The 18,967-nt window shown below is 38.8% G+C and overlaps 1 protein-coding gene across 4 annotated transcripts in view; it reads left to right on the forward strand.

The window, feature by feature from the left end:
• AP2A2 (adaptor related protein complex 2 subunit alpha 2) overlaps positions 1-18,967 on the forward strand; it is a 90,505-nt gene that overhangs the window by 37,868 nt on the left and 33,670 nt on the right. For all 4 annotated transcript variants that reach the window (XM_063438058.1, XM_063438059.1, XM_063438060.1 and 1 more), the window contains exons 2-7: positions 6,790-6,858; positions 11,667-11,809; positions 13,442-13,635; positions 14,556-14,685; positions 15,439-15,540; positions 17,867-17,975. In XM_063438058.1, the coding sequence (XP_063294128.1) occupies positions 6,790-6,858; positions 11,667-11,809; positions 13,442-13,635; positions 14,556-14,685; positions 15,439-15,540; positions 17,867-17,975 (747 nt within the window). The remainder of the gene's footprint in view (positions 1-6,789; positions 6,859-11,666; positions 11,810-13,441; positions 13,636-14,555; positions 14,686-15,438; positions 15,541-17,866; positions 17,976-18,967) is intronic.

Genomic DNA, 18,967 nt, shown 5'->3' on the forward strand with positions numbered 1-18,967 from the left:
CATTGTCTGGTATAGTTCTGTTTTAATTGCATTAAACCCCTTATAACTGCTCTCCGTGTCTATGCTTCCTTTGCTCCCATTTATTGATATTTCTATTATATTTTCTGTTATGCAGATACTTTAATTCTGGCACATTTTGTGAAATGTATTTTTGTCTGCATCCAAATTGTACAGATTGAGGGTTGTCTAATCTAGCTGAGCTTACACCTTTTCCACCTGACAGATGTGTGACAGTTCTGCTTTCCTGAGAAGCAAACTCTGTGCTAACAAGCATTTAATGCAATAAGACATTTAACTGATAATTGACCTCATGTATTATATAATATATTTTGTGTGTGTGTTTGTGTGTGTGTGTGTGTGTGTGTGTGTATACACACACACACACACACACACACACATATAAAATATCTCAAAAAATATCTCACAAAACTAGATTAAAGGAACACTGCTGTTGTCACACAGACCACTTCACCACAATTAAAACCCCTTAAGGACACAACTTCTGGAATAAACGGGAATCATGACGGAATATTTCCATCGTGTCCTTAAGGGGTTAAGTAGTCTGGGTGAGGTTTTCATGTCCTTTTAATCCTGCAATGTAAAATATTGAAGTTCAGTAGAAACTTGAATTTTTAGATTGCGGAGCTAAAGTGGTGCTGTCTCTTCGAACTTACCTTTCTTCTATTGTTTCTTCTTCTCTTTTTCACAATCTGTTCTTTTATTTATATCTGATCTAGTTTTCTTTAAAACATAAGATAAAGTAGGGTTTACGATGTTTTTTTTGGGGGGGGACACGCTTGACTTTCTTTGACAAAAGGAGGAGCTTAAGTCAGTTCCATTTTCTGTGTCAGAAATCTGAGCAAGTACCCACTGAAGGGCAGACTATTTGAGCGGTTGTCCGTTCTCCCTACTCTTTTGCACCTGTTTTTTTTTTTTGCTCTCCCCAAATTAAAAGGGTAATCCAGATGTGTACCCCTTGGTCGTTGTGCCTAGAGGGATCTCGGCTATAACTCTGGAATAGGAGAGGTCGTTCCCACACGGTCCTCGATATCAGAGGTTGGTCCTGGGTGGGAGGAACACGGTGAGATTCCAGCTAAGCTTGGTTGTGGAGTCTGTGGTGCTTGTTGTGTGCGGTGCTTATGGTCCTTGGCGTCCGCTAGGAAGCATCTGTTGGCGGAGGTGCCCAGTCGGAGTGCCAGGTGATCAGTCATATTGGTTGCAGCGATGGGATGGCTTCTTAGCCGTGGAAAACCAGCACTACTTTAGTGATGCGAGGCAAGTATCGTCGGGCAGTATGCAGCATCAACACCCAGCTTCGGCGGCGGTTACAGGAAGTTCAGTGCAGTTTGGATTACCCTCTCTCAGCGGAGGAAGAATTGGAATCGAGGGTGACTCTTCAAACCGAACTCTGGGTGGAGGCCCTAGGAGAAATCTCCCCGGATTCCAACCAATGCAGATAGGACCAATTCTACCTGAGGGTGCCATTTCTGGGAGAGCAGCCCTTAGTGGAGTGGGTAAGAGAACTACAGTGGTTGGTCGGAATAGAGGTATGGGTAGACGAATCATACTGGGCCTTACGGTGGCATGTAGATGACCTCTACCCTGGGCTACTCCCCTGCCAGCTCTTCTCCCCTGCCAGCTCTTCATAGGAAAGGACTATGTCAGGCCTGGGCTGTTGTGGGAGGCCTTTGAGGATCCCATGGGGTTTGAAAACCTGGACAGTACCCGCTACGGGTGTATTCGTGACCAGCGTGAAGACAGCTTGGGGCTTACATTGGTGGCAGAATTACAACTGGATCTGTCCTGCCTGGAGAGCGGGCTTGAACATGACTATGCTCGCTTGCTCAAAAGTGTAACACCACCTGTCTGACATGATGGGGCTTATGGACTGTATACCACCAGGAGCATTGAGTTTTGTCCCAGCGGCAGAGTGAGTTTCAGGGAGATGAGACAACCGGTCTCTCCCCAGTGGCAGTGTAAATTGCAGGGAGAGGAGGTAGCTGGCCTCTCTCCCCAGAGTGCATCCCAGGGCAGTGTGCATCCCAGGGAGCAGAAGGTGTCATCCTTCCTCCCCAGCGGCAGCGTGAGTTTCTGGGAAAGGAGACAACCGGTCTCTTTCACCAGCGGCAGTGTAATTGCAGGGAGAGGAGGCAACCAGCCTTTCTCACCAGCGGCAGCGTATCCTACAGGGGGTGGAGACAATCTGTCTCCCTCCCCAGCAGCAGAGCGAGCTACAAGGAGTAGGGGCAGTCGGTCGTCCCCCCCCCAGCTACAGGGGGACAGCAACCCTGACCTCAATAGTACAGATAGGACCGCGGTCTCTGTACTGGATCTACAGGGATGCTAGACGACCGGTCCAGATCCCCAACTAAACTCGCAGGGATACCAGGAGGAAGGGGTAAGCAATTTCTCCCCTCCGGAGCCAATTCCCATGCCGGCCCCTGGAGTTAGTGGATGGGACTACCATACCCTTCCAGCAGAAGAGCTGACATTAGGGCAGAGTGCTGCTGGCCTCTGCCCTCCCCTTTCCCTTTGTCCAGGGCCTGGCTACCTGCAGGCTACCCAAGCAGAAGCACTGGCAACAGTGCAGAGCGCAGTTGGCCTCTACCCTCCTCTGGTCCTTGATCCAGGAACTAACTCCCCCCACTACGCAGCTGTAATGCTGGCTATAGGAGAGAGACAGACTACAGAAATCACCAGGTTCAGCAATTGCTTGTTGTGGGTGTGCTACTCGACTAACTCGGATACCGACCGACAGGAGGTCATGTACCTGGTTAGTCTAACGGCACTTTGAACTCCCGAAGCCATTTAAAGTGCCATTCGACCATGTGGTGGCGGCCATCTTGTTTGCATGGACCAAAACCGCGAATAGATTTCAGGGGGACTTAGCCGCGAATGCCCTGGAACTATTTTTGGCATGAAAAGTTTGAATAATTATTGTCCAAAGGCATAATAAGTACAAATAGGGTTTTTTAACCATAATAAATTAAAGGGGCCATAGTCACAGGGTAAACGGCTGGCAAGTAGTCCCCTCCAATCCCCAGTGGCGAAGTGGCTTTTGCCACACCTAACAAGGCTGAAACAATCATCTGAGGTTGCTGTATCTTTCGTGCATAGAGCCGGCCTGCATCTCGGATATGGACCGCTGTTTTGGGTGGGATCTGTCTGATATGCAAAGGGCCCTGGTTCTTTGGTTCTTTTTGTAATGGCACAAGATGAGATAAAACCAGCTTTAGATCTGAGCGGAGACCCACTGAAAGGCAGCCTATTTGAGCTGTTGTCCGTTCTCAGTACTCCTTTGCACCTGTTTTTTTGCTCTACCGGAGAAAGTATTCTCCCTTCTCCTTGACACGGGAAATGGAGCTGACTTTACCTTCCATTGTCCCCCAGTGGAAGGTAAGCTGGATCCCTTGTGCTCCACTGAGGGAGCTTAATTATTTGTGCCAATATCAGGTATCACTTTTTATTATTATTATGCCATTTCTATTGCGCCATCAAATTCCGCAGCGCTTTACAATGGGTGGACGAACAGACATGTAGTTGTAACCAGACAAGTTGGACACACAGGAACAGAGGTGTTGAGGGCCCTGCTCAATGAGCTTACATGCTAGAGGGAGTGGGGTAAAATGACACAAAAAGGTAAGGATAGTGTTAGACTAGTGACAGTTGCAGAAGAGGAGTCAGTCGGGAGCTATTAACAGTTTAATTGAAACGCTTTTTTGAAGAAGTGGATTTTTAAAGATTTTTTTGAAGGAGTGGAGACTGGGTGAGCATCTAACGGAGGAGGGAGCAGGTTCCACAGGAACGGTGCAGCCCTTGAGAAATCTTGAAGTCGAGCATCAGAGGTGGGAGTACGGACCGAAGATAGAAGTAAGTATTCAGCAGATCGTAAGGGCCTAGATGGGACATACTTGTGTATAAGGGAGGATAGATAGGTGGGAGCAGCATTATGTAGAGATTTGAAGTAAGAACCAGAATTTTAAATTGAGCTCTATATCTTATAGGAAGCCAATGTAGGGACTGACAGAAGGGGGAGGCATGGGAGGTGCGGGCGGACAGGAAGATGAGCCTCGTCCCCGCATTCATTATCGACTGTAATGGTGCAAGTTGGGAGCACCATTACCAAAGGACAGTGGAATAGACTCTTTTAAGAGTGCCCTTGCCGTTCTGATATTGGTACAGACTACAATGCTCCTTCAATGAAGGGAGGGACTGCAGGGTTGTGCAGGGAGATTTTTTGATCTTCCTGCAGGCTCAAGGAGGGCTTGTTCAGAGTCTGAGTTCCAGGCCCAGACATCAGCTCAGTGGCTTCCTGTCTGAGCTTGGGCCTTAGGTTGCTGCCTTGGGTGCCTAGTGGGTAATCTGGCTCTGCTCATATATAACTGTCTTAGTATTTGTACATTGTCTTTAGGTTTAAATAAATTTACCTATTCTGTATACACTTTAGTTCATATTCTCTCTCGATTTAAATGGAAACCTGTCAAGGTTGCTTGTTTTACAGGTTTACATTTATTGCCTCATTTTAAAGCTGCATCTAAACATGTTTCCCTCTACAGTCCTATGTCAGCTGTTGTGCTTCCGTTAATACTGTTAAACATGTTCTCTCTTCTGACCCATTCCCAATTCCTATTCTACTTCCCAACATTGGGAATCTTAGAAATGCTTACTCAAGCAAGGCACACAGAGTGACAGCTGATTGTCATTCAACTGGTCCTCGCTTGAGCAATTGCAGATATTGCCTGATGCATTGATTATGAATGCATGCATGCCATTGTTATTGAAAGAAACCAGGAGAAACCACCCACCCCCAAGAGGATTTTTCCTTTTATGCTGAACACTTATCCTGCAATGCTGATAGGCAAACATTTTATGCTATGGAATGACCGAGAGAATATCCTGTGACATCATTTATGTGGAGTTTAAGAAGCTCCATAAGTTTGCTAGCAGTATCAAATGTTAAATTGGTACTGGTCAGATGTTGTGCATGGGGCATAATAAGGCAGGGAGGGGTGTATAAATCCCTGCAGATAATCCCATTTCAAGTTGATTGAAACAACATTACCTGCCAGGCTGGGTGCATTTATCATGAAAACAAGGACTGATAGTTATTTTTTGCTTCTTAACTTGATTACACGGTGTGATAGCATGAACAGGGTTCATATTAATCTACTTGATGTTACGTATAAAAATGAAATGTATATTGTTAACCCAATTTTTGTTTCTATTTGTTGAAATGTCAACGCTCTTTTTAATTTTGAATAGATCTGCAAATGTTATACAGTGTTCAGCTAGTACTGCGTGAGCTTGGTTTTAATTCATATGCTGCAGGAGAGATAACAATAATGGAATGAATTGTAATGAAAGCACAGTTTATTTCTTTCAGTATATGAATGCTTGCTGCAGCATTTCATTTCAGCATGAAATAGTTGTCCTGCTACCAAAAAACAAACACAATTTGTTTTTCATAGCAAGTAGAAATACTTATGTTTTCTCAGTGGAGGTTGTAAATGTTGGTCAGTAATTCAAAAGCACTACAATAAAACCTGCCCACAAACAATTGAGTATGCCTCAAATAAAAACATTTATCCATTTAATTCAGGACCAGATAGGGGCCCATTGGGCCTGGTGCTGACAATTATGATGGGCCTAATTACAGAATCTTATCGACTGAAAACAGTTATACCTCCCAAGCGTCCTGTATCTGTTGAACGTGGTGCTGGAGACAAACTCACAGGATATAGCTATACGAAAACACAAGCCCTATGCTAATCTCTCGCTTCCATCTAAATGAATCACACCTTGGTAATATGCTCACAATGACTTAGTTGATCTAACTGTTCAGGTTCCACTAAGTTTAGTTTCTCCAGGCTTGAGTCAATGTAGTGTTTAGAAAGAAAGCTAAATTCAATCAAGGCACATGCAATAAAATAAATACAATTCTAACTTTTTAATAGGGCATCCCATTAAAACGTGCATTGTGTTTTATTTACTGGCCAGAGAGCGACAATTTTCTTAGGTGATTCTTTTAACTTGATACAAACTAATGGGAGTTGTTAGTGTTTGCCATATTATTGAGTCCCATTGGCATATATAGATATATATAGGTGAAATGCATAAAGATTGGGAAACGATTTCACACTTCTATACGTTTTTGATATTTAAATAAAAGTGGCAGTGTAGCCTATTTTCTCACCTTATCTGCTTGGATGCCGTAGATTCCTCCTCACTGCACAGTTTGGCTGTGGATGATTGATACATATATTATGTTCCTTTGGGATAGTACTGCTATTGCACATACAGTGTACTGTGGTTCGTGAGCTGTATTTATCAAGTCACTTACCATAGGAAGTGAAATATATGGGCTGCTTTTTAGAAGTCTGTTTTTTTTTTCTGTTTAAAGTGGACATTTGTCGTGCAATCTGTACGGATGATTGTTATAATGAATGTGCACTAAAATCATGTATGTATATAGTTTCAGCTAATTCTATTAGAAGAAAACCTTACGTTTGTGTCTTAATGGACATTTAAATAAAATTAAAAAAAAAAAAGCGTTGCTTTGCAAGTAATTGGATTTTTCCTTTAAATGTGTAATGAACTAGGGGTTTCAGTTTCCCCTTAGAAACTGGGTCTAAACCAGTCGGAAATAAATTGTTGCTAATAGGAGTGAGAGTGCAAGTAGATATGTAATGCAATGATGTCTCTTGTTTAGTTTCATTTTATAACACATTTAAAAAAAACACTATTTAAAGATGCATTTCGGATTTTTTATTTATTTTTTTGCTTTTACAGGTAAAAGCAAGGAAGCTGAAATAAAGAGGATAAACAAAGAGCTGGCTAATATACGTTCCAAATTTAAGGGTAAGTAAAAAGGGTGTTACTTTTCCCTATGCTAGATTTTTAAACATGTTTTTTTTCCCTTTGTTAAAGACTATTTTTAATTGTTAATAAATTATATATACATATATGCGTGTGTGTGTGTGTGTGTGTATAAATATATATATATTTATTTATTTACCGGTTTTATTATCACTGATATGTAATAAGTGCTTCAATACCAACTACTTCAGGGGCTTGTTTATGAAATACATTGTTTTTGTGATATTTTTATCTTTATTTTACGAAAATGAACGCAAGGCAGAATTCCTTAATCTGCTGTTAAATGGTCTACAAAATATATAAATGTTATCTTTTATATCTGCCAATAAGAGAATTTATTGAATTTCAGTAGTTTTTTTTTTTCGTCTTTAAATGCAGCTCTAAATGAACGAACAGCAGCGATGTTTGTGCTTTCACATCCTCTGCTGTTGCTATGGTTTTTGAATCTCTAGTAATATCGCATGGAATTTTCTACTAATCTAAAACTGTATTAACCCATGTACATCTAGTGTGAACTGATCTCATATATATGTAATATGCGTGCATTATTGAATACATAATTCTAACCTAACCTGCTTTGCAACACTCCTCAGTTCCCTATTTGTCATATAACATCAATACAGTGGAAACCATTCAAAGTAGATTTCACAATCGAGATTCAGCAGAGAATTAAGGAAGGGATATGAACACCACTGGGTGTGCCTGTAGATTGGGCTGCAGGAACTGCTGAGAAAGGGGTCAGGGGGAACCGTGATTACATTCCGGCAGCTGAGGCAGCAGAAATCACAATACAACTCAGAGATAATACTCCTAAAACTAAAAACAGGATGCCCTCCAAGATAAATGGAGACACCAGGGCCATATATACATCATGATGTGTGTTGTTGATGTGTTTTTTTTTTTTCTCTTCCAGATGTGTTTTTATTTTTTCATTTTAAATAAATGAGTTTCCCTGCTGCATTTCTACTTTTTCCATATCTAGTAGCATTCTGTAGTAAAAAGACCATCCTTTCCCCTATATTTAAAAAAAAAAAAAAAAATTAAAAAAAAAAAAAAAAATGAATGGAGGTGAAATGTAAATATCTCCTACATTTGAATGAAACGGTGTCACCATCCATATGGAGCTTGATTTTCTTTTTTTCTAGTGATAGCGTTGATATTGGTAGCTCCATTGTGCATGGTAGTGGTGTGAAGTGTCCTTTACTACAGCTTGCAATTAGGGAGTATGAAGGTACTTGATATTATATTTTGCTTTCCCATAGAAAATGGAGAGAACAGGGATAGACTCTAGATGCATCTGTGGATTTATTGTATAGATGGCCAGGCTATGTGTAAATGGAAACTTACCGCAGTATGGCTGATTTTTTAGGTTTATGGGAAAAGCATTTATTAAAGGGACAAATACAGCTCATTGTAGGTGTTCTGGTGATTATAGACAGTCCCTGCAGGCGTTTTCAGGCATTAAAGGCCGCTGTATCACAGCAAGTAATTGACAGACCGATATACCGGTAAGTACTTGTTTAGGGAATTAACTTCTTAATGTCACAACTGCAAAATTTCTCAAGAAACTAAATTCCTTTATTTTATTTTTTTTAGCCATTTCTTGTGTCTCTTCTACAGTACATAATGTTTTGTTGTTTTTGTTTTTCTTCTGATACGAGGCATAAATACTCACATTTAGCACACAGTTGTGTGAAGCAAATTGCACACATATCCATGGTTTTAGCTACTAAGTGGGCAGTATAGGTGGAATATAATTTGAATAGTTTTTTTGTTTTTGTTTGTTGATTTTAAACAGCAGCTTCAATAATGGTAATCGAAATTTTTGTGCAGCATGTAGCTGCTGGAAGAAGAAAGTCAGCATTATTTCTGTTCAGTCACCAGGATAACCTCCCCGCTGTTAGGAATTTGAGATTCAGCCTCACTTGGCCAGAATTCAACAAATGCTTCCCCTTTTAAAAATAAATGCTATGTTCTTTCATTGTACAATAAATACTTTGAATTGGTATACAATTTTCAGAATTGCACATATGCATTTTACATATTTTAAAACAGACCTGTCACAAGTTAAAAATGAGGCTTTCTTTAATTATTATTTTTAATGTAAATTACAATGTCTGCTTTGGTGAAGATACATAGACATTTGATTTTGAAGTTATATGCTCTATGTCATCTCTATTGATACTGGTTTGATTATAACTCAGAAGAGGTTGCATGTAATGATAAAGGCAACCTTTTAGCTAGTCAGTTATCTTGGGATCCTTGCATCATGTTATACAAATCACATAATATTTGCTATTCCCATAAAAAATGGCAAATAAATGAGTTGTCATCTGTTTATATAATTTACTAGAACTCCTGGTCAGTGAAAGTCAAAACAGTTTGTCACAATTACAGGTAAACAGGTGTAAGTGAAGCAAATTCTTTGCTTTCACAAAACCGTAACAACATTTCAAGTGGAGGTCCACGACTGAAGTAGAGGAATTTATAATCTCTGCTTCCAGTCTTCCAGAGAAATAGAACGAACAAGTCCACGTACGTGTGTGTGTGTCTTTCTCTCATACTTTTTGCTGTGCTCATTTTGTATTTGTAGTGGTGTAGTTTGTCGTTCTAACATAATGTTTTTTTGACAAGTTATTGCTAGAAGTTTTGTCCACTGCCCTAAATCTAGTGCAATTTTTTTAAGTTTATCTAGATTTCCAAAATAGATAATTTTAATACTATTCTTTGATTTGAAAAACAAAAAATAAATTAAATAAACATTGCTTTGTTACTGTAACCACCACAGTATAAAATAAGATGTCTGTGATGTGTTAAGGCATTAAGATCCAGGCTTCACTTCTAGAATTCTAGAATGGAATTTCTCTAAAGATATAGCAGATGTTCTCCCTTGATTCCAGTAAAAACAGTGGTCTATATGTGTAAAGAACATATCGAGGGCATGAAGCAACACGTGCCTAACATTTAGTTGGACTTTTTTTTTTACATTCTTGGTTAAGCTGCTTAAAAACTTTTTAACCCCCAGGGTCCATTGCACAATGTCCATATTAATAAGCTGTAGTGGTTATGGTGCCTAGAGTTCCTTCTAGGTCTTTGTAAAAATAGCAGTGTACATTTCCTCTGTAGCAAAGCAGAGCTTTTAGTGCCGTTAGGCATGTATGTAAAGGAGCACATTTTCGATGATCCACAATTTGATTTAAAAATGACAGAAGCATAAACTACAAAAGGGAGACCTATAGTGTAGTTACAGGGATAGGCATCCTTCGGCACTCCAGATGTTGCGGACTACATCCCCCATAATACTCTGACATCCATAATGCTGGCAAAGCATCATGGGAGATGTAGTCCAAAACATCTGGAGTGCCGATGGTTGCCTATGCCTGGTGTAGTATATTGGTAATACTGACACTACACAATAAGTCTCACTTTTACTGTTTTAGGCTTCTATCGTGTAATATCATGTTGAGGAGCATCATAAGACTGTTTTGGAAGAAAAAGCTGAAGATTATAGTCCAAGGTCTTCACTAAAGAAATGTCTCCACTTTATTGTAATTTATGTACCCCTTGATCCACATATATTTTCTTATGCTACATACATATTTCCAATTTATGGTTGTTCAGCCTTGTATGATGCAGCTACTACCTTTTATCTTTTTTGTACTGTAGTAATATTTGTGGGTTGTTTGCTGCTCAGTTACTTTAGTGCTTGACTTATTTTTGTTTTCTTGTCAGTCACTGTTTGTGGATTGTCTGATTTTAAAATTCAAAGAAATAATAGAATTAAAAAACAGTTAAAACAAAATATTACTTAAAGCAACACTCCCGGGTTACACATAAATACATTTTTATACTCCGGAGTGTTTTGGACTGTTATTTGAGATTGTCGGACCACTCTTTCCTCATGAAAAACTGTTACTTGCCTCTAATTCAGTGGTAAAAGAGACTCATTGCTACATCTTTGCTTTGCCCACTTGGAGATCATCTGTACAATGAGCATGGAGAGGCCACTAGAGATGCCTCTGTCTGAGGAGTGGCCACTAGAAATGTTCCTAGGCTGTAATGTAAACACTGCCTATTCTCTGAAAAGGCAATGTTTACAGCAAAATACTTGCAGAGTCTGACTATGCTCATAAATATACATTTAAAAGTAGAAAAAAAGGTTTAACACACACATTGTTACGTATTTTCAATGTTTTATTCAATAGCTAATTTCCAGATGAGTGCCATGTTCACCCCTTAAGGACCAAACTTCTGGAATAAAAGGGAATCATGACATGTCACACATGTCATGTGTCCTTAAGGGGTTAAACACAAATAGCAATACATTATTGAGGAATTGCTATATAACATTTTGGTAACCATTTCAGTTTATCCATCAGTCTTTGTAGCATTCGGTCAATAAAATATGTTGGATGTTTTCAGCCACAAAATATAATTGAATAAAGAAATGACTGCAGTATTTGATCATGACTAATCTTTGTCATCGTTTGCGTGGAGGAAGACTGGAGAAAAATGGTCTTTAGAAACCAGAAGATACAATTTCCTGTTTATTGATGAAACCCTATTAAATTAAGATGGCGTACTGCTGTATATAATGCTTTATTCCCCTAATATAGTGCTCTTAGAACACTAGAATTTTTTTTTATGTTTTTATATCTAAAAGAAAGGTTATAAACGCACATTAAGAGTCTTGTTTGTATAGATTTTTTATTTTACTTTTTTTCATTTTTTTATTTAAATCACACTATGCCTTCATCAATGCATATTGTATCCCATTGCCTCACCATAAGGAGACAAAGCTTTGGATGGATACAGCAAGAAGAAATATGTCTGCAAGCTGCTCTTCATCTTCTTACTTGGCCATGACATCGACTTTGGTCACATGGAAGCCGTGAACCTATTGAGCTCCAACAAGTATACAGAGAAACAGATTGTGAGTTTATATATATATATATATATTTTTTTTGTTAAACGTGTTATACTGTGCCATGTTTTTGATTGCCTCTGTGTTTTTATTCCAGCAAATAACACATAATTTGGTATGTGCTATGTTCCTGCTGAATAGTGGTTGTAATATTTCAGAAGTGCAACTGATAAGAATATGTATTAAGAGATGTGAATGATTCAGGCTCTAAAAGTCTAAAGTGAGAAGTTTTGCTGTCATTAAAATGTTACTATAATTTCTAGAACTATTACACGCTATTGTGGGGGTTATGGTTCAAGGAGTCAGGGTGTGCTGACCCCTCAGTATTTGTCAAACTGTTGAGCATTTTAACAAAATAATGGGTCTCTCATCAACACGCAAAACGTTCACCTCGGCTACATTTGGAGTATGTGTAGATAATGTGGAAATGAAGCCTCCACCAAATACAGACACTTTTGAGCATTAAAGATAGTTTGCAAGTGAGTGTAAACTGTCCCTTTTAGGCGTCACTGTAACCCGTGTTTACCAATGCTATTACTCTTCTGTGACTATTTGCTCTGTTGATATGCTTTAACAAAAAGCAAACACTCATTTTATAGCCCTGGAGTAGTTCTTTCAGCAGACTAGCTTTTGTACACTTCAAAATTGACCTTTCTGACTTGTGGCTTCTTTTTTTTTTTTTTTTTTTCTTCTTCCCTGCTTTAAAAAAAAACAAACAAAAAAAAAACCCTCAGTGATGAGTTCCTTATGAATGAATAGGTTTGCTGCATATCTCTCCCTCCCAGAAATCATGTTTCTTAAAACCGTTACAGTATCCAATCCTCCTCCTCCCATAGAGCAGCAATAAAGCAGTCCTAAACTCATGTAGACAAAAAACCCTCTACATGTAATTCTAAGTGTGTTCTGCTAAAACTCCTAGATAACCTTTTGAATATATTCACATTCATCAAAGGAGTTGGTGAAACATTAAATGGGTGCTCCAGGCTGGACATGACCCTCAATGTTTATTTTAACATATAGATAATCCATTAAAAAAAAATACAGAGTAAAATGTCAAGATAGTAGCCACTCAACGTTCCTTATTACGGTTCTTCAGCTCTATGGAATTTGAAATCATGCTTTAGGGCTAGACAGAGCTGCTTGGGATATGTAGTTTAGCCCCAGACAGTTTGTTTCATGAGATTAGTTACCTTGATGACCATGCTCATGGTCTGCCTATACCTACAGCCATAATTTGTGCACTCACACTGGTTAGGTGAGGTAGGGACTTGTGTGCTCCATTGTAAAGTATTTGTGTGGGTAGAACAACAAGTATTGCTGACTCCTTTGATGTCCTCGGCAAAAATATGAGGTCTTTAATTGTAATTTTTTTTTTTTTTTCTTTAAAAAGGGGGCCTGCTTACACTTTAACCGTAAGGTGATATTTTACCAGTACATACATTTGATAGCTCACAGTGACACAGAGCAGGGCAAAAAAAATGCTGTGAGCATAGCAATGTAGGTTAGCGGTTTTAATAAAAGTAAAACTAACATCAAAACATTTTCAGTTTTGAAACTGCAGGGTTCAGACAGCTAAATTTCTACTGATTAAAATAAATTTCAGTCTTCAAATATTCTTTTGTATTAACTGTTTTTTCGCAGGGTTACCTTTTCATTTCCGTACTAGTGAACTCAAACAGTGAGCTGATTCGACTCATCAACAATGCCATAAAGAATGACCTATCCAGCCGAAACCCCACTTTCATGGGCCTGGCTTTGCACTGCATCGCAAATGTGGGCAGTCGAGAAATGGCTGAAGCTTTTGCTGGTGAAATCCCTAGAGTTCTGGTGGCTGGGTAAGGCTGCACATTTAGTTGTGTTGCAAGTACAGTGCTCAATAGAAACTTTTGATAAACCGGGAACGTCATTAATTTTACAATGAACTCCTCAAATCCTGTAATTTAGATATTGCAATCATATAAAGTAGCACTTTTGTGTGTGGTGTTTTTGCTAGGTTGTCCTAAACCTAATGTGTTGCCTTTTTAAGTAGCGTAATGTGTGGGTGGGGGTACATGTATGTATACATATGGTAGTCTTTTGGAAGGTAGCCTTATTACATGGAGGTAGGCATAGCTATTTACAATTTAAGTCAATAGCATATCATCTATCTCTCTCTAAAACTTATATAATATATGCTATTGACTTTAGTTTTAAATTGCGTGTGTATATAATTTTGGAATTCCTGAATTTACTGCTATGCTATAGGCTTTAAACAGCTACTTCCATGTAATAAGGCTACCTTCTAAAAGTCTTTGCACCCAAATGCTAGGGATTATGGGATGCCTATGAAGTTCATTTGGGTACTCATTTCTACGTGCAGAGATTGACGTTTTCAGCTATACCCTCCATTTTGGATCTCAAGGTCTTTTCATTTTTTATTTATTTTTTTTAAATTAAAAAAAACCAACATTTTATATGCAACATAAAGGTTATATTAATATATTTATTTCAATGGTATTGTCTTTTAAACGCTCAGGATGCTTAAATTAAAGTTTCTAATCTGGGATCAGGTCATCTGTCTATGCAAACAGTTATTCATGTCTATAAATCTAGACTACCTTTGTCTTTATGTTTTTAAAGGCCATTTCAGCATTTGTTTTATATATTTTTTTTCTATCTAAATTACGCTTAACGTATTATGTCTGTAATGGTAGTTTTTACTTGCCTATGATATAATGTACCCGTTTTTAATCTCTTTTCAATGTTTGTGCACTAGGGACACGATGGACAGTGTTAAACAGAGTGCAGCCCTTTGTCTTTTGCGTCTGTACCGCACCTCACCTGACCTTGTGCTCACAAGCGAATGGACGTCACGAGTAGTGCATCTTCTTAATGATCAGCACCTGGTAAGATTTGTATTTTTTTTTTTGTGGGGATTGCATTGTATTTATCTGCACTTATTTGTCTAGACGAAATTCACAATGCGAAAATGTATCAAAGAACAGAAATACTAGGTTTCTTCCTGATTTATTGAAGGAGAAAATGGCTGGGCATGACACATTGAATATTAAAATAAAGCCGTTGTCCTACTGATAAATAAATAAAATGTTCAAGAAGCAGTTATTGATAAATACAGCTCTTAAGCCATGCTTTAATTTCTGTAAGGGCAACTATTACTTATTAGAATTTTAAAAATACTTATCTCTCATATTACTAAACGTACTTATGAAGTCTGAATATTAAAAATAAATGCAGAAAGCCATATTGTTGCATTTCCATCTAACCTGGGTTGGAGTCCCTCCATCATAGTTCCTTATTAGTCATTGTTGTAAACTCTACCCTTTGCACCTGTCGGCATAGACAGACGCAGAAACTGTCTGCTTTAACAGTGCCAGAACTAAACTGTGGTGTCAATTGCTAAGGGTTTAAGATACATTTAAAAAAAAATAAAAAAAAATAAGAGGATCAAATGGGGGGAAACAGTTACAAGTTATAGGTAATTTGTTTTCAATATTTTATTCAATAATGTGATTTATGATTGTTCTTTTTTTTACCATTCTTCTGTAGAAGGCTATTTTCACAGTACTAGGCTTGACTTAGTTTGTAAGTAGCTCTTTATTGTAACTGGCTTCATTAACAATACTCCTTTTGTCACCCAGGGTGTAGTAACTGCTGCAACCAGTCTTATCACTACATTGGCACAGAAGAATCCTGAAGAGTTCAAGACCTCTGTATCCCTAGCTGTCTCACGACTGAGCAGGGTAGTACAAACTGTATCTTGTTATAGAGGTTGCATGTACCTTGGGCCTCAATTTAATAAGCTTTACAAATGCTTTATCTACATAGACTTTAGTAGTAACTTCTGTAGATAAATAATTAGATTATTTTTTTAACTGTATTAAGTAATTTGAAAAGCCTATTAAATTAAGGCGTATTTATTTTCATTTTTCCTAAAATTCTAAATTTTACTGCATTAAGAAAATTGCTAAAGTGTATATATAGTTTATATATATATATATGTGTGTGTGTGTGTGTGTATATATAAGTGTATATGCTCCACAATTATTTGTGAATAATGCCATTTTTAACAATTTTAGATAATTACTAGTTAACATAGTTACATGCTCCACTAATAATAAACGTTAAAGGACCACTATAGACACCCAGACCACTTCTGCTTAATGAAGTGGTCTGGGTGCCAGGTCCCTCTAGGATTAACCTTTTCTGCTGTAAACATAGCAGTTTCATAGCAGCCTCTAGTGGCTATCTCATTGACCGCCGCTTCCGCACTTCTCACTGTGATTTTTCACAGTGAGAAGACGCCAGCGTCCATAGGAAAGCATTGAGAATGCTTTCCTATGAGACTGGCTGAATGTGCACGCGGCTCATGCCGCGCATGCGCATTTAGCCGATGACGGGAAAGGAGGAGGAGAGTCCCCAGCACCAGGGAGCCCGGTGCAGGGAAAAAGGGTAAGGGATTAACCCTTTCCTCCCCCTAGAGCCCGGCGGGAGGGGGACCCAGAGGGTGAGGGGGACCCAATGACCCTATAGAGCCAGGAAAACAAGTGTTTTCCTGGCACTATAGTGGTCCTTTAAATTCTTTAATTGTAATATCCTCTTGTCTAGTTTTGCCAACATATTTACCAGAATTGATAACCACAGACAATTTAGATAGTAAAGTAATAAAAAGGAAAAAAATCAAACTACAGTGGAACTTCGGAACTCAAACTTAATCCGTTCCAGAAGGCTGTTTGCGTTCCGATTTATTAAAAAAACAAAAAAACAAATCAACATTTCCCATAAGAATTAATGTAAATTTGATTAATCTATTCCAGACCCCCCAAATTACTGCATTTTAACACAAATTTTACAGTTTAATAATGCCTTACATGCATAAAATCAGAAAAGGAAAAAAATAATAAACACAATGTACAGCAAATAAAACTGTTAATTCAATTTACCTGTAATGATGAGAGGTGATGGCGTACGTGGAAAGGAGAAGATAGGATGGGGATAGGTAACTATTCTTTTGGCCTTTAAAATCTGTCTAATTGAACATTTTTGTGGCATGATTTGTTTGTGTACCGAAGATCGTTCGTGTACCAAGAAATTTTTTACTCAACATTTTTATTAGACTCGAATTGTTCGAGAAAGGGACCGTTTAACTGTATATTAAAGATGTACTGTAGAAAAACAAGATTTTTGTTTGCAATTCCATAATAAGGATATTCTCCTTATTGAATTAAAAGTAAAAATATATTTATTATAATTTTTCCTACAGTATGTCTAATATAGTTTGTTTTTTGTATAATTCTTTCTTTACCGTCTAGATAAGCAAGATACTTCTCCAGCAATCACCCCAATGCTTAAAGGGACACTCCAGGCACCCAGACCACTTCTGCCCATTGGAGTGTTCTGGGTGCCAACTCCCACTACTCCTAACCCTGCAACTGTAATTATTGCAGTGTTTTATAAACTGCAATAATTACCTTGCAGGGTTAACTCCACCTCTAGTGGCTGTCCACTAGACAGCCACTAGAGGTCACTTCCTGATTTCTAGCAAGGATTTTCCTTGCTAGTGCGTTGCTGGACGTCCTTACGCTGTGTGAGGACCGCCAGCGTCGCTCATTTCCCCATAGGAAAGCATTGAAATTCGTTTTCAATGCTTTCCTATGGGGAGACCTAATGTGCATGCGCGGTATTGCCGCGCATGCGCATTAGGTCTCCTCGGCCGGTGGGCGGGATCAGTCTCGCCCACCGGCCGACGGAGACAGTAGAAGGAGCGGCACAGAGGAGGAGACAGCTATGAGGGACATTGTCGCTGCCTCAGGTAAGTGACTGAAGGGGTTTTCACCCCTTCAGTAACCGGGGATTAGGGGGTGGGAGGGAGAGGGTACCTCCAGTGCCAGGAAAACGGAATGTTTTCCTGGCACTGGAGTTTCCCTTTAAATTGTTTTTCTTGCGTTTCATATTGGTAAAATTCTAGAACTATTGTGAACAGCACTGAATTATCTGTCACACCTCTTTATTCTTACGTTTCTTCTGCCTATAGATTAATATGCAAATGTTTTTTTTTCCTGTGCACAGATTGTCACTTCAGCCTCTACAGATTTGCAAGATTACACTTACTACTTTGTTCCTGCTCCTTGGCTGTCTGTGAAGCTGCTAAGGCTGTTACAGTGTTATCCTCCCCCAGGTAATGTTGTGTATGTAGCTCGCTGCCAGATACCAAGGGAAATTGCAGGTTGACTCACTGTGCAATTAATGCAGAATTTATTCTGCTGACAGTAAATGTGTTACTGCAAGGATACTAAATTAATTTGCCATGTATTTTACATCAAATGGGAAAGTACAAATATAAGTCATCCGCATAGACAAAGGAGGATAAAGATGGCCATGTATAAATTAGTATTGCAAGAACTGTAATTGTATATGCTACATTTTATAATTTTTCCTCCAAAACTTAATTTCCTATATTTATATTTCGCACACATTCTTTTACTGTTCATTTCAGATATTCATTTCCAAAAATCTTATTTAATTCTTCTATGTCACTTCTCCATTTAAATTCTCCATTTAAAGGAACACGATGGGCACCCAGACCACTTCATCTCAATGAAGGGTCACCCTTGTTTTAACCCTACATCTGAAAATATTTTCTTTCTGCAGAACGACAATGTCTTCATTGCAGGGTTTAAAATGCTTTTAATGGCTGTCACTCAGCCAGCCACTAGAGCCACTTCCTCCAAAAACGCAGAGTAAAACTATATCTCAGTTAGATGGTCTCAGAATTTTGCAGCTTATGCTTGCCAGCTTCCCAATACTCTCCTACGGGAAAGTATTGGATTGGCTGAGAACATCAATCTCTGTGATCTCAGCCAAGGAGGAAGAATGGCAGCGCCGAGACTGGCGCTGCAAACGAGAAAAGGTTATCGTCATCCCTTAAAGGAACACTTTTAGTTTTAGTGTATAGATCATTCCCCTGTCATTTAGGAGGTAAATCACTTTGTTTCTGTTTATGCAGCCCTAGCCACACCTCCCCTGGCTATGATTGACAGAGCCTGCATGAAAAAAAAAACTGGTTTCACTTTCAAACAGATGTAATTTACCTTAAATAATTGAATCCCAATCTCTAAATTGAACTTTAATCACATATGGGAGGCTCTTGCAGGGTCTAGCAAGCTATTA

This window comes from Pelobates fuscus, chromosome 12 (assembly GCF_036172605.1).
Source record: "Pelobates fuscus isolate aPelFus1 chromosome 12, aPelFus1.pri, whole genome shotgun sequence".
Lineage (NCBI taxonomy): Eukaryota > Metazoa > Chordata > Amphibia > Anura > Pelobatidae > Pelobates > Pelobates fuscus.